Source organism: Vanellus vanellus, assembly GCF_965231255.1.
Source record: "Vanellus vanellus genome assembly, chromosome: 7".
NCBI lineage: Eukaryota > Metazoa > Chordata > Aves > Charadriiformes > Charadriidae > Vanellus > Vanellus vanellus.
The window spans coordinates 847,189-860,297 of NC_138912.1; the positions used below are offsets into that span (position 1 = coordinate 847,189).

Sequence of the window (13,109 nt, forward strand, 5' to 3'; positions counted from 1 at the left end):
TTTGTTTTATACCTTTCTAGTTTTTGATAGATAAGAAAGTTGCAGGTTGTTGTTGTTGAGTTGCATCCTTGATCTGACGGAGATTCCATCTGCCGTAACCTCGCTTCTTTTCCAGAGATGTGAAACCAGACAACATCCTCCTCGATGAGCAAGGTAGGACCTCCCTGCCGTACTTTGTCTACCTCCTTCATCTGAGGGACAGATTCTTTACCGAGTGTCTTTTTATCTGGAAAAAGTGTGGAAAAGGCACTGCTCCCAACTGGGCAGTGTTTGGTTGGAGGTACCCATGCAGTGTGATGCCGGGGAAGACCCACCAAGGGCAGCTGCTCCCTCGCCACCCTCGCTCTGCCGCCCCCCTCGCTGGTGCCCCAGTGCACAGGTCGCCCGTGCTGGAGATGCGGTACCCGGCACCGTGGAGGGCACGAAGCACAAGAACTGATTTTGTTGAGTTTTAGAGCGAGTGATCTGCACATATACTTTTAGGATAGTTTTTATGTCTTCCTGGGGGGTGGATCTGGGCTGAGGTGGGGGTGGGGGGGAGTTCAGGAACTGGCTGAGAGCGTCTACGAGAGCATCTGCTGGTAATACTCTCTCAGTGGCCTGCATAGGAGAAATACTGTAGGAGATCCTATAATGACCCCTGTTCCAGCAGTAGATCTTAGAAAACGAGGACACAGTCTCTCAGGGTCCAAACCATCTGAGTTTTATCATAAAGCCTCATAAACCCCAAAGCTTGCACTTGCATGGAAGTTCATTAGAAAATAGGACAGGGTGTAAAGCCCAAACGCAAATGGGAAGGCGGAGATGTAAGGGAAGCTTCGCCGGACGAGGCAGGCCGTGGTTTACACACCACCTTCGTAGCTGCCTTGTAGACAGAGAGCAGAAAGTAGCGTCCAGAAGGGCATGCGGGGGTTCTGTGTACCAGGCTGCCTTGAAAATAATGACCTTTTCTGAATTTTAACGTTCAGACCTGATGACAGAGAAAGTAGAAACAGAGAAGGTGTTCCAGCACAGTTCGAAACATCTTAATGATTTTTAGTAGAGGTTTAGGGTTTGGGAAGTACTGTTACGATTTCATTCAGCTGGCGTGTCCGGATTTGCGGTGGTCTGTACAGAGTGGCAGTGGAGTGTTTTAGCTCTGGGGCTTTGGGGGAGTCATGCTTCAACGTCTTTCATCAACAATGGTTTGATCAACGCGACCAAGGCAACATCGTAGTATAGTGTTTCCCTATTGTCTTCTTCACTGGCTGTGGTTTCTGGCTGGGGGAATTGGACCGAGGGCTGGAGCTGGTGGAGGTTACTAGATGGCTCCAAGCGGGATTTAAAATCCAGACCCAAAGGCAGCCACCGTTCAATCCCAGGCCAGCCTGAGGGGCTGGGGAAGCTTCAGGGTCTGTCGTGGCTGTTTGGTGGGGTCTGACCCGGACCTGCCCGCACCCGTGCTGCACTGTCCGAGGGCAGAAGCTTATGAAAAGGAACTTGTTCTGACTCTGCATTGTCAATGTTCTGCACTGCCATTAATTCCTTCTTAAAATGTGTCTTTATTTAAGGTCATGCACATTTAACAGATTTTAATATCGCAACAATAATTAGGGACGGTGAAAGAGCAACTGCATTAGCTGGAACAAAGCCATACATGGGTAAGAAATAATAGCTGTTCCTTACGTCTGTATTTTACATTTCAAGAGCGCTCACCGCATGCTGCCTGACAGTCCCTGTCTGTGACAAAGGCACGGAATTAATTTAGCACATTACTGCATGCGCCCGAGTCGTTCAGCGGAGCCTAATCATTCAAAAAGTGCACGAGTCGCTGCCAGCGCACCCTCCCCATCCCCCCTGCCCTCCCCGCTGGCCCCGGGCTGGGAGGTGGTGGGTCCCGGCGGGCACCGGGTGCCTGCCGTGCCTCGCTCGCTTGGGAGGGCTCTCCCCGAGGGCGCCCACAGCCCCGCTGCCCAGCTGCTCCCCGCGGGCATCAGGGCAGAAAAATAACCATAAGGTTTACACGCCGACTTACATGAAATACTGAAATAGAACCAAACTGGAGTCAGCGAATAACCTGTTGCGTTTCGCCCTTTCTCTTCAGCCCCGGAGATTTTCCACTCCTTCCTGAACGGCGGGACGGGCTACTCCTTCGAGGTGGATTGGTGGTCGCTGGGAATCATGGCTTACGAGCTGCTGCGGGGCTGGGTAGGGCGCCCGGCCGCTCCCAGGTCTAAGAACATGCTTTCTGAATGGCTGCAGGGAGGAAAGGGAATTTCTTCTCATTTTTTTTCCGTTTTTTTTCCCCAGAGACCATATGACATCCACTCCAACAACCCCGTGGAGTCTTTAGTTCAGCTCTTCAGTACTGTCAGCGTTCAGTACTCATCTGCGTGGTCAAAAGAGATGGTTGCTCTGTTAAGAAAGGTAAGTGGTCCTGCTGGTGTGGTTTGCATTGTACATTAGCCGCAGCGTGTGTGAGACTAGCTGGAGAATTTTCAGCGTATTAGAAAATAATGTAAAATTGAAATAGAGGTAATTTTTATTGCTTTGTTCAGGCTTAAACACAGATTAATCTTGTGTTTTGTTTGTTTATTATCTCTGTGATGAGATGCGTTATGTTTGATAGCAAGGGAAGGAAAAAGGCTGGTTGTGGTGTGACAGTCAAATTCCTGCCTGGGCTGGAACTGTGCCCCTCCAGCACCCCCTCTCTGATCGGCGTAACCTAAAAACGCGGCAGTCATGGCTGAGATGGCCACGTGGGCTGGAGGAACGTGTGCTGAAAGAGGGGAGATTTAGATGAGATCTGAGAAAGAAATTGTTGCCTGTGGGGGCGGTGAGCCCCTGGCGCAGGGTGCCCCGAGGAGCTGTGGCTGCCCCATCCCTGGGGGTGTTCAAGGCCGGGTTGGACGGGGCTGGGAGCGACCTGGGCTGGGGGGGGTGGCCCTGCCCGGGGTGGGGGGTGGCATTGGGGGGGCTTCAAGGTCCCTTCCAACCCAAACCATTCTGTGATTCTGTGAGTCTCTGCTGCATTAGCTGCTCCCTCTCGCCAGTTCTGCTGGGCCGAAGGGTCTAATTGGGTGTGTTCGGTTGTGAGAACTGTCTGGGGGGGTTCGATACCTATGGGATCATCTGCTGCTTCCCTTGTACCGCACAGGAGACAGCTGTTGATTTGCTGCGGAGGCTGTAGTTTTAGCTTCTGCTTGCTTGAGAACTCTGGAAAGTAGCTGATGGGTGTGCTATAGAAGAGATTGTACGCGGTCTGCCAGCAAGTAAGTGACTCCGGTGTAAGTTAATGCTGGGTGGACAATGTGCGTGATGAGATTTTGTTGTACGGAGATGCAGCGTTGTTAGTTGTAACTGCAGCGGAGCATTCAGTGGGTTCACATTGCCATCTGCTGGGCTGCGGTCGGGCTTCTAGAGACCCGGCGGGAATTAAACATCTCACCAGGAGCAAGCCAGCAGCCCCCTCAGCCTGGCAGGGACCCCCGCGCCCCCCAAAAGCGCTGAGGGTTCCGTGCTCGGGGCGCCCCAGCCCTGCGCTCTGCCCACGGGGGCAGCCCGGGGGGCTCCGCGGGTGCCCAGGGCGATGTCGGGCGCCGCACTGCCCACCCCTTCAGAGGGTCTCCACCAGCCAGGGGCAGCTCCCGCTCCCCGCTCCGGCACTGCGGCTGTGCTGGCATCGGTGCCCCGGCTCCCCTTCCCGCTGGGCTGGTGCCATCGCAGAGGCTTTACTTGGGAATTGGGAATTCCCCCCTTTTCATTTTAAGATGAAGATAATTTTATGTCGTGAGAAGGTGCCTGAAATGTTCCCCAGGCGGCAGCTGCTGGTCGAGGCGGGCTTTGCCCCCCCCCTCCCCCCCTCCCTGCACAAGCATCCCTGCGCTTGGGCGCCCGGTGGGCTGTCAGTACAGTGGCATCGCCTGCTTCTTGCCTAGCTACCTTTGGCACTGCAAAAACACTCAGGGCTGCTTTATTTTCTGCAAAATGGTTGTAACCACCTATAATTAACACGCCTAGAATTATGCCACAGTTCTTTAAAGGAAACAGCCCTAGATGGGCATTTTGTAGATGTCCTGCTGTAGGTGTCCATCAGTTAGGACACTGTATGCACTTAGTTTGTCAATGCCCAAAACCAAGCTGGGGGACTCAAATTCTAGGTGCTCTGGAAAAATGGCAAGAACTGGTCCAGAGGTGGGGTGCAGCACCGGTGCCGGTGGCAGCGGCACAGGCAAGCGGGGGGTCGGCTGCTGGAGAGGGACGAGGGTGGGCGCAACTCGGCCACCGTGAGCATCCCGCGCTTGGGAGAGGGAGGACACACATGGGGCTCTGAGGTTGCACTGCAAAGGGGGCGTCAGCTGAGCTTCGGTGAGGATGGTCACGGGGAGACTATGCAGAGAATTTTCGGGAAGCCCTACCCAGACTCTGTGTTAGACGTACCTCCACGTTAGACACACCTCCACCTCAGGCATACCTCCAGCAGTCCCGGCAGCATAACTCCAGGCAGCTAAGCGTACAGTGTGGCACGCGGTGCTGAATTCTGTGAAAATCGGGTCTGTCCTCAGCCCGATGTCTCAGCGGATCAAGCGATCGTTTTGAATGTTTTTTTCTGTGCTTAGTAGTCCGTGTGTGTGACATACGGAGTAGTGTTCCCTGGTGTCACAGAAGTGGTGTGAAAATAGGACATGTGGAGGTTGGAACCGAAACGATGAGCCTCTGGGGGAGTCAACGTCTTTACAGGGGAGCGAGGTCTGTCCCTGCCACGGGAGGAGCGCGCCGGGGCGGCGGCGCCCGGCTGCTGTGGTGAACGGTGCTGCTTCGCAGGTGGGCACGGGAGGAGCACACTCTGGCGGGTCCAAGAGCTCACGGTACTGGAGTTTTGGCCATCCGGTTTCACAACCTCCAGAACGTTTTTCCAATGTGGTTTTTTTCTGTAGTCTGTTACGTATTTCCCACGGCAGAAGGGTCGCTGCGTGGCCGAACCATCTGAGCCGGCCTAGAGGCGGGATGCTCCTGCGCTCCTTTTCTTTCTCCTCTGACGGAATGCTTTTGTCCCCCCAGCTGCTGACGGTGAACCCCGAGCATCGCTTTTCCTGCCTGGCCGACGTTCAGGCCTCGGCCTACCTGTCCGGTGTGGTCTGGAGCGACATCAGCGAGAAGCAGGTGGCACCGGGCTTCGTCCCCAACGTGAGTAGGAGCGACGCGTGTCCCGGCCCCGAGCAGGGGCCGCTTCCCTTCGTTAGAGGAACCGCTGCGTTGAGCAGAGAGTTTCTGATGGAGAAGTAGTTTCTGAGTGTATTTGCTGCAAGAGAGTCTCTGCTGTGCCTAACGCGCGCGGTGTCGCTCCTGTCTCCCGGCAGAAGGGCCGCCTGCACTGCGACCCCACCTTCGAGCTGGAGGAGATGATTCTGGAGTCGAGGCCCTTGCACAAGAAGAAGAAGAGGCTTGCCAAGAACAAGTCGAGGGATAACAGCAAAGACAGCTCACAGTCTGTAAGTGGTTTCTGGGGTAACAACCAGCCAGGAAAAAGGCTGAGCTGCTGAATTTGGGGGTGTATAGCGGTAGGTACTGTGACAATGCAGATTTGTTTTGATAAAAACATTTGCCCAAGGGAATCTTCCCTACAACCAAATGTTCCTCTTATGTAAGTTTAATAAAACTCTTTCACAGTAATCCGTACTGTGGAAAATGAAATGAAAGACAGAGGTCCGGGCACACCGGTCAAGAGAAAAACTAAAAGAGAAAATACGTGTCCATACGACCTTCCCCTTTGCGAGGGGCGCTGCCCTGTGCTGCACCAGCTGCCGGTGGGTTCCCCGGGAGCAGCGTGTCCGAGCGCTGGTGATGGCCGCGCAGAAACAGCCAGCCAGTCAGTCCCGGGTTTGGGTGACGGTCCCACGTTTTCTCCGGCCGCGCGAGCGGTGCGGCTGGGCTCACCCTGCGGCTCTGCCGCCTCCTGCCCCGGGGCGAGCTCCGGCTGCACTGCCTGGGGACGCCGGCGCGGGAGCCTGGGAGAAGCATGGCTGCGAGTGCTTCCTGCAGAGAGGGATCATTAGCCAGGAAATTAAACTAGAGATGTGATGCGTTTGTTTCTTCTTTTCACCGTGGGAGTCACAGTGCTTTTATATCACTGGGGAGAGAAATATAAGAATCTCAGTTTTTACAGAGCAGACACGTCCCAGGAGTAAAAGCAGCTCCGTACGCAGCAGAGCGGGCACTCGGTCCTGCAGAGCCCGGGGGTTCGCGAGGGGTGTTTGTGGGTACGGCGGTGTGCCGGGAGCCCAGCAAGAGCAAAGACGTGTCACCACTGTCCCTGCTTCCCCAGCGCGGTGCCTCTGTGCTGCGCAGATCCCAGACTGAGGGAGCACACGTTGCTCCCCCCAGCGAGGTCAGGAGCATCCGCTGTCCGAGGGCAGCGGGCAGCGCCGGGCAGGGTTTTGCCTGTCTCGTTGTCTCGCCAATTAACTGCAATGGATCCCTTCCCTCTTCAGCGGGAGCTAATGCTGCGATCAATGAGACTTACTGTAAATGCTGCAGAATAAATCAGGAAGCAAGGGAGGAAACAACCAGAATAAGCAACTTTGCAAATACCTGCCAGAGGTTTTGCTGCCGGGAGAGTGAAGGGCACTGTGCCTGCCCGCACCCGCGGCCCATCGGCAGCCGCCCGGCGCTCCCGCGGCCGTGGCCTGTGGCGGGGGTGCTGCGGTGGGCGAGACGCTGCCTGGGCAGGAGACGGGTGTCCCTGCTGCGGTTGGAGGTGCGGTGGGGCAGCAGCGTCTGGCTTCAGAGGAGGTCTCTGCACCCAGACAGAGGTGAGGCGGGAGGTAAAATGAAGGCAGAAATGGGGAAGGGTGGGCTGTCCCCACGCCTGCGTTTCCCTCCCTCCCCGGGGCGCGTGCAGGCAGCGTACCTGCCGGCCCCCGGGCCCCTGCGCGGCCATCTGTGCGACGCGGCGGCAGCTTTGCGCCTTGTTCTTGCAGGGACGCACAGGCGCAGGCTTTGGGCTGGTCTCTGCCCCGCGCTGGCTTTCCCTCCTGTGGGCAGGTGCCACTCCCAAACCAGAATACACACTTAAACATGTTGTAAGCATCTGGAAAACTGCGTGCTATCTGTGTTTTCTGGAAAACTCCGCTCACCGCAGATGAAAGAAGCTACTGGCGAAGGCCATGAAGGCAATCAGCGGTGCTATTTCCATCATCTCTTTTGGCTAAAGTTTCCGGTGGCGGGGGGCAGCTGGGAGCGCTGCGGTGCTGCAGGCAGCGATGCCGTGCAAAGGGGACTGCTTATGCATGTACTGTTTTTCTTCAACAGGAAAATGACTATCTCCAAGAATGTCTTGAAGCTATCCAGCAAGACTTTGTCATCTTTAACAGAGAGAAGTGAGTGTGCGGGGTACTTTTTTTTTCAAGGAAAAAGTACTCTTCTTCCTGACTTCCCTCAGGAGTCAGAGTGCGGGTGCCTGACGCCGGGAGCATCTCGCTGCCGGCTCAGCCCTGGGTGACTGCCGGCAGCCGAGGAGCTCAGGTGCTGCCTCTGTATGACAAGCAGTTCTCACCAGAAAGGGAGACAAGATCGGGGATTATTAATCACTGCCATCAAATAACATACGCTGCAGAGACACTTCTGGGATTTAACATATGTATGTCACACTGCTTCGGTTCCCCCATTGCATCTTCTGTCCGTCCTGCTTTTAGAGGATGGTGGTTTGGAAAGCGAAGGCAAGGAACCCGCTAAAATCTCTGCAGGTCATGGGCGGGCAGTGAAAGCGCTGGGGTTAAAGCAGCCGCTTCCCCCCGTGTTTGGGCACGCTGAGTTGGTAATGTTTGGTTCGTAAGTGAAACAGGAGATGGCCCCGTGGAGGAGGAGGTGGGCGGCGGGGAGCCTGCTGCCCCGGGCGCTGCTCAGGGCGCGTCTGGCCGAGGTCTGCGCGGGCAGCGCTGCTGAAAGCTGAAGCCGTGCAGGTCGTTGCGGAGTATTTCAGAGCGTTTTGGTGTATTTGCTGATACGTCGGTCCCTGTCGTGGCCTTTTATGCGCTCTGTGTGTGCTCTGGAAAGACTGCTCTCGTTTACCGTGGGTCTGCTACAGGCAGCTCGGGAGGAGCGGTGCGTGGGCAGCCCGGGGCACGCTGGCGGCTGCAGCCCACCTTCGCACCGCTCCCGCGGGGCGTTTGAGCTGGGGCTGACTGTGACGCCTGGTTCCTCTGCTCCCCACAGGCTAAAGAAGAGCCAAGAGCAGACGAGCGAGTCCGTGTCCCCCCCCGAGACCACCGACGAAGCCGAGACAGAGGCCGAGTCTGAGACCTCCAACTTGAACATGTGCAGCTCCGTCTGCTCCTCCGCGGGCAGCAGCTAGGCTGCGGCCACTGGGCGAGGGTCGCTGGCCCGCGCCGCGCCGATAACCCGTTCTCAGGTTGCGCTGAGCACCGCAGGCTGTCCTCCGATCCCAGCGGAGCGCACCGACAACTAGTCTTGCCAAGCTGTAGCAAAACATAGTTCTTACAGAACTGCATTCCCGGATTTAGCGGATCGCCAGTTCGGCACACTGGTTGCCTGTCGTGGGTAAAGGTACTTGCTATGCAACTTGTCAGAGGAGGTAGATCAACTTCTTTACTTGTTCTTTTTCAATGTCAGATTGCTGACCTGCACATCTTTTTAATACCGTAAGATGACAAGAAAAGAAGTTACGTCCTTGGGTACGGGGGAAGCCACCGCGCAGGTGTGGCGAGGGAGGAAGGCTGAATAAATAGGTGGTTTGAATTTTGCTTTGGCGTTCCCTGATGGTGAAGGCTGCCGTAGGGACAAGCGATCCTCGCGTGAGTGGGAGCAGCCCCGCGCCCCTCCGGGCTGTGGCGGGCGGCAGCGGCCTCCTGGGACCCTCGAGCTGGTTCGTTGCTGCAGCGTGAGGACATCCCGGGCGCGTCCTCGTCCTCTCGTCACCTGTCACAATTTCTTTCCCAGCTCGGGGCAAATAAATGTCTTTTGTGCACTCCATGGATTCTTCTGGGGCTGGGTACTGATTAAACACATCGTGGAAATGCAGAATGTATTTAAAATATTTGCTTTCTTCACATAGCTGCTGCGAGCGGCGAGGAGCTGCGCGAGCGGACCGGAGGGTTTGGTTCTCTTTGTCCGGGGTTCGCGGGACGCGATTTGTCACAGGTTCACATTTTATGGGAGGCCAAGTGGGTGGCCTTGCAGTGCTGCTCGGTTGTGAAAGGGGAATATCTCATTTCACCCTTCGATTTACTTTATTTTCAGTGTAAAGTACAAGTACTGTATATAATTTACCAATACCTGTTTTAACTTCTTAATAAGACGGGAGATCTCTTTAACTGTTCCCAGCTGTGGATATTGCCTTTCTTCTTGTTTCAGAAGCCTTCACTATATTAGTTGCTTAATCTGCTGTAGAGTGGCTTTTGGTTACTATCGCTAAAAATGAGCGGTGGGTTCTGCTGCAGCGTACGGCTATTGTGGTACACAGAGGTTCCGTCAGAACCGCGTTCGCTTTCAAACTGTCAACATCTGTTTGCTGCCAGACGTTAGGACAGTGCGGGGTTTGCATCCTTACTGTATATTCGTAACGAAAAAATGGATAGAAGATGATTTTAACAGATGCAGACTCTTTCGGGACAAGTTTTTGCTGTGTTTTTGGTTTTGGTGAATAAAATAGAAAGGCGTAACTGGTACAAAACAATTTTATATGAAAAATGACACGGCACATTTATTTTCCACAGTTTTATGTGGAAATTAGTACCTGGCTAAAAATGTGCAGAACCAAATTTCCATAGAAGTCTTCAAAAGAAGTGTTCAGGTGTGCAGGCACAACCTGCACGGGGCCGGGGAGGGCAGCCGGGGCTCCGGTACCAGTTGGACGGTTATTTTCGGGACAGAGCCGGGTAGCTGCTGTCTGCCGGGGCAGCTCTCGCCGCGCTGGGGAGCATCCAGCCCTCGGCCGTGCCCGGGGGGAACCAGGGCAGCGCCGCGGGACCCGCCGTCAGCCGGGGGTCCTTGAGATGACGGACGCTGGCCGGGCACAGGCACGGCCCGCGCCTCGTTAGGGGCTGCGTTAATGACGGGCTGAAGGGGAGCGAGGTCTGAGATAGGTGCTTTCCCCTGCGCCTGCTCCCCGCTGCAGGGGCACCTACAGCCGGCCCCGGCCCCGGGCTGCGCCGGGGGAACCTGCCCTCCGCCCCGCCACGCTTCCAGTCTCAGTACTGGGTACCGGGGTAACCTCATTACCCTGATCAGCTAATTTGCTTCTGATCAGAGCACTCTGATAGCCCCGCTGCCACCGGGGGTGAGAAACCCACCTCTTGGCCTGCCAGGACTCAGGCGGGGCAGGAGAAGCAGAAGGAGGGTCAAAAGCATGTATTTATTCAGGAATTAAAAATTAGGGATGATTTACTCCACTGGTATGGATAGGGTTTTTTCAGTAAACTCCATCTCACTGTTGATCATCTTTCTGTAAATAATGGCAAAAGTTCAGACTGTGAGAAGGACAAGGAGCATAACGTCTTTGGACCAAAGCGTCCCGTATATGGGATGCAGAGAGATCCTATTCAACCAAAAGCTCTGGGGCCAGGAGAGATGTTGGCAGTTTGGCAGGACGTGTCTCATCAGACGTTTTCATCGCTTTCCTTAGGACAAGTGACAAACGGCCCCTGAGGTCGAGGTTGGCGTGTGTAGGGAGGAGCTGGCTCACTTCTGGAACGGATGGTTCTCGCCCCAGACCCTCTCCGGGTCGGTCGTTTCTGTCCCCTTTTCAGCACTGCTCTTCCTGGCTAAGCGGTACGAAATGCCCTCAGCGGCGCTCGGCAGAGACCGGGAGAGGCTGTGGGGAGGCAGCGGGTGATTGCTCCTTCCCAGGGGAAATGGTGTGGCGCAGATTGTGGCTGCCCAGGACACACCACCGCAGTCCAGCGGCGCCTTCCCGGGGATGTGCCGGGGGAGCTCTGCTTTCTGCCGCAGTCTGTTTCTGAGCCTCAGTCCCTGAGAGAAGTGACAGGGCACAGACCTGTGGGACCGTTGCGCTGCGTAGCAGAGGCACCGTGAGTGCCGGGCAGCTGAAGTACCCATTATCCGTCCTAACGCACGGGCGTAACTTCACTGGTGCCCACTGGGGACCAGGTTCTTTGGGCGCCTGTTTGTGCCTGGTCCCCGGGGAAGAAATTGCCAAAAAAGAGTAACTGGAAAACGGAAAACCGGTAAGAAACAGATCAGCGTTTGCTTCGCTGTCCAAGTCCCCACGATGGGTTTCCACAGAGCGGACCCGTCCGTCCCCGCTGTGCCGCTGCTCGCCGGGCCCCTTTGCGGCCTGGCCCCACCTCCGGGGCGAAGGGTTATTCTCTGCGGGAGGGCTGGTTCCTGTGAGAAACATGTGGCGCCGAAATTCTCTGAACCGCTCCTCTCCTGTTGCTCTCTCTGTTGCGTTAGAGCCTGAGGCAGCTCCAGGCGTGAGCGAACCTCGCAGGGAAGTCGTGAAATACTCCTGGTACCAAACCCCGTCGCGCAGAGCCCATAGCAGCTCTCGTTTACATCTCCACTCCAACCAGAATACAATAATTTTCTGTAGATAAATATTTAAATACATGTATTTTTTGTATGACAGATTTATACAGGGTGTGTGTCATTATTAGCTGTGAAAAGTCTACATCGCCTATAAATTATTCTCCTTAAATTCCTTGCCATAAGATTGTTTTCTTATCTCTGTTGTATTATGAAGTTTTGCAAAGTCGCATATTTTTAAGTGTTTCCATTGAATTCCACAGACTTCACTGGGAATTTTGCGTAGCAAACAAATGCCAGATCAGGTCCTGATGTTTCTTCTCTTGCCAATTCTTTGTTACTCTACACCTTGCCAAAAAGAGAATGGGAGTAATAAAATAATAGCAAAAAGGCCAATAATATGAACATCGACACTGGACAGTGCTGAAATCCTGATGCCTTGGTAGGGTATTTTTAAAAATGATTTCAGTGGAAATATATGTAAAGTATATCTTTGTATTTTATGTTAATACATTTCTGTAATTTTATTGCATGAAAATTCTACCATGTCACAGAATATTTAAGTTATGACAAGTTTGTGTTTTTGCAGAAACTGCGAGAAGCCATTGCATATGTGGAGTAATAAATGTGTATTTTTAACATTGCCAAAAGTATTTGTTGTCATTTCTAGGCTATCGATCTGTAGAAAAAAAACCACTGAATCTTGCAAAAAATGGGTGTTATAATTACATTTCTTGTTTGCACATGACAGACTGGAGCTGTTTAGCATCCGAATTACAGCGGTGGGTGGCCCAGCCAGAAGACACCGCTGTGGGCACTGCTGGCTACTGCCGGCAGCGCCCTGGCCATCAGCCGCGGGGCTTCACGGCCGCGGAGCCAGCGGGTCGGTATGCCAAGGATGTTTTTAATTTGCCGCAAACGGTGTGGTGTGGCGTGGTGCCGGGCAGAGCGGGGCTGTGTGGCTGCGTGAAGGCACGAACCGCAAAAGCATCAAAATGCTGAAAGGTTTTTGTAGCCCAGCCGGACCCGCGGAGGCGGTGGGCTGCTCCCGGCTAGCGCAGAGCCGGGGATGGGCCGAGAGCTGCAGGAACGCGGCCGTGAGACTCCTTAAGAACTGCAAAACAGGCGTTAAACGGGGAACAGCTGAATGCAGAGATTTTACAGCGTCCCACTTTGCAGTGTCAGTGAGCGGGTATGTGTAATTCCCTAGGGAGAGTTTATCTTTACAGCGGTGGGGCTGAGGGCCCTTTCGGTGGTGGCTTTGGGGTCTCGGCGAGGAAGAGGAGCACCCCATGGCCACCAGCCTGGGTCGCCCCTGCCCGCAGTGGTCCCTGCCCCAGGGACCCGCGTCGCACAGCTCCGACTCACTCGGTCCCTGTCGGGCTTGTGCCGGGCTGGAGCCTGGGATGGGAGCGGGGAGCGGGGCGGTGTGTGAACCCAGGCAGGGGACACGGCACGGTCCCCGTGCCCAGCACCCGCCATCGAGGCACCAACAACTAAGCTGCGTTTTTGGTATTTCACTGCGCAACCCTGCATTTTGTGTCTTAAACTCAATAAAAACGGCCCTGGGGGACGTCAGCAGGTCTCTGCTTTTTGGCTTTCATGTCTCATCAGTACTTGGAATT

At 54.8% G+C, this 13,109-nt stretch overlaps 1 protein-coding gene across 1 annotated transcript in view; it reads left to right on the top strand.

The window, feature by feature from the left end:
- The window catches only part of STK32C (serine/threonine kinase 32C), a gene marked incomplete at both ends in the record, with an annotated part of 96,218 nt that extends 87,886 nt beyond the window's left edge, over positions 1 to 8,332 (top strand). The window contains 8 exons of the mRNA XM_082486140.1: positions 116 to 153; positions 1,551 to 1,640; positions 2,084 to 2,187; positions 2,290 to 2,406; positions 5,041 to 5,166; positions 5,340 to 5,471; positions 7,291 to 7,358; positions 8,194 to 8,332. Of these exons, the coding sequence (XP_082342266.1) occupies positions 116 to 153; positions 1,551 to 1,640; positions 2,084 to 2,187; positions 2,290 to 2,406; positions 5,041 to 5,166; positions 5,340 to 5,471; positions 7,291 to 7,358; positions 8,194 to 8,332 (814 nt within the window). The remainder of the gene's footprint in view (positions 1 to 115; positions 154 to 1,550; positions 1,641 to 2,083; positions 2,188 to 2,289; positions 2,407 to 5,040; positions 5,167 to 5,339; positions 5,472 to 7,290; positions 7,359 to 8,193) is intronic.
- Positions 8,333 to 13,109: the final 4,777 nt, after the last annotated feature.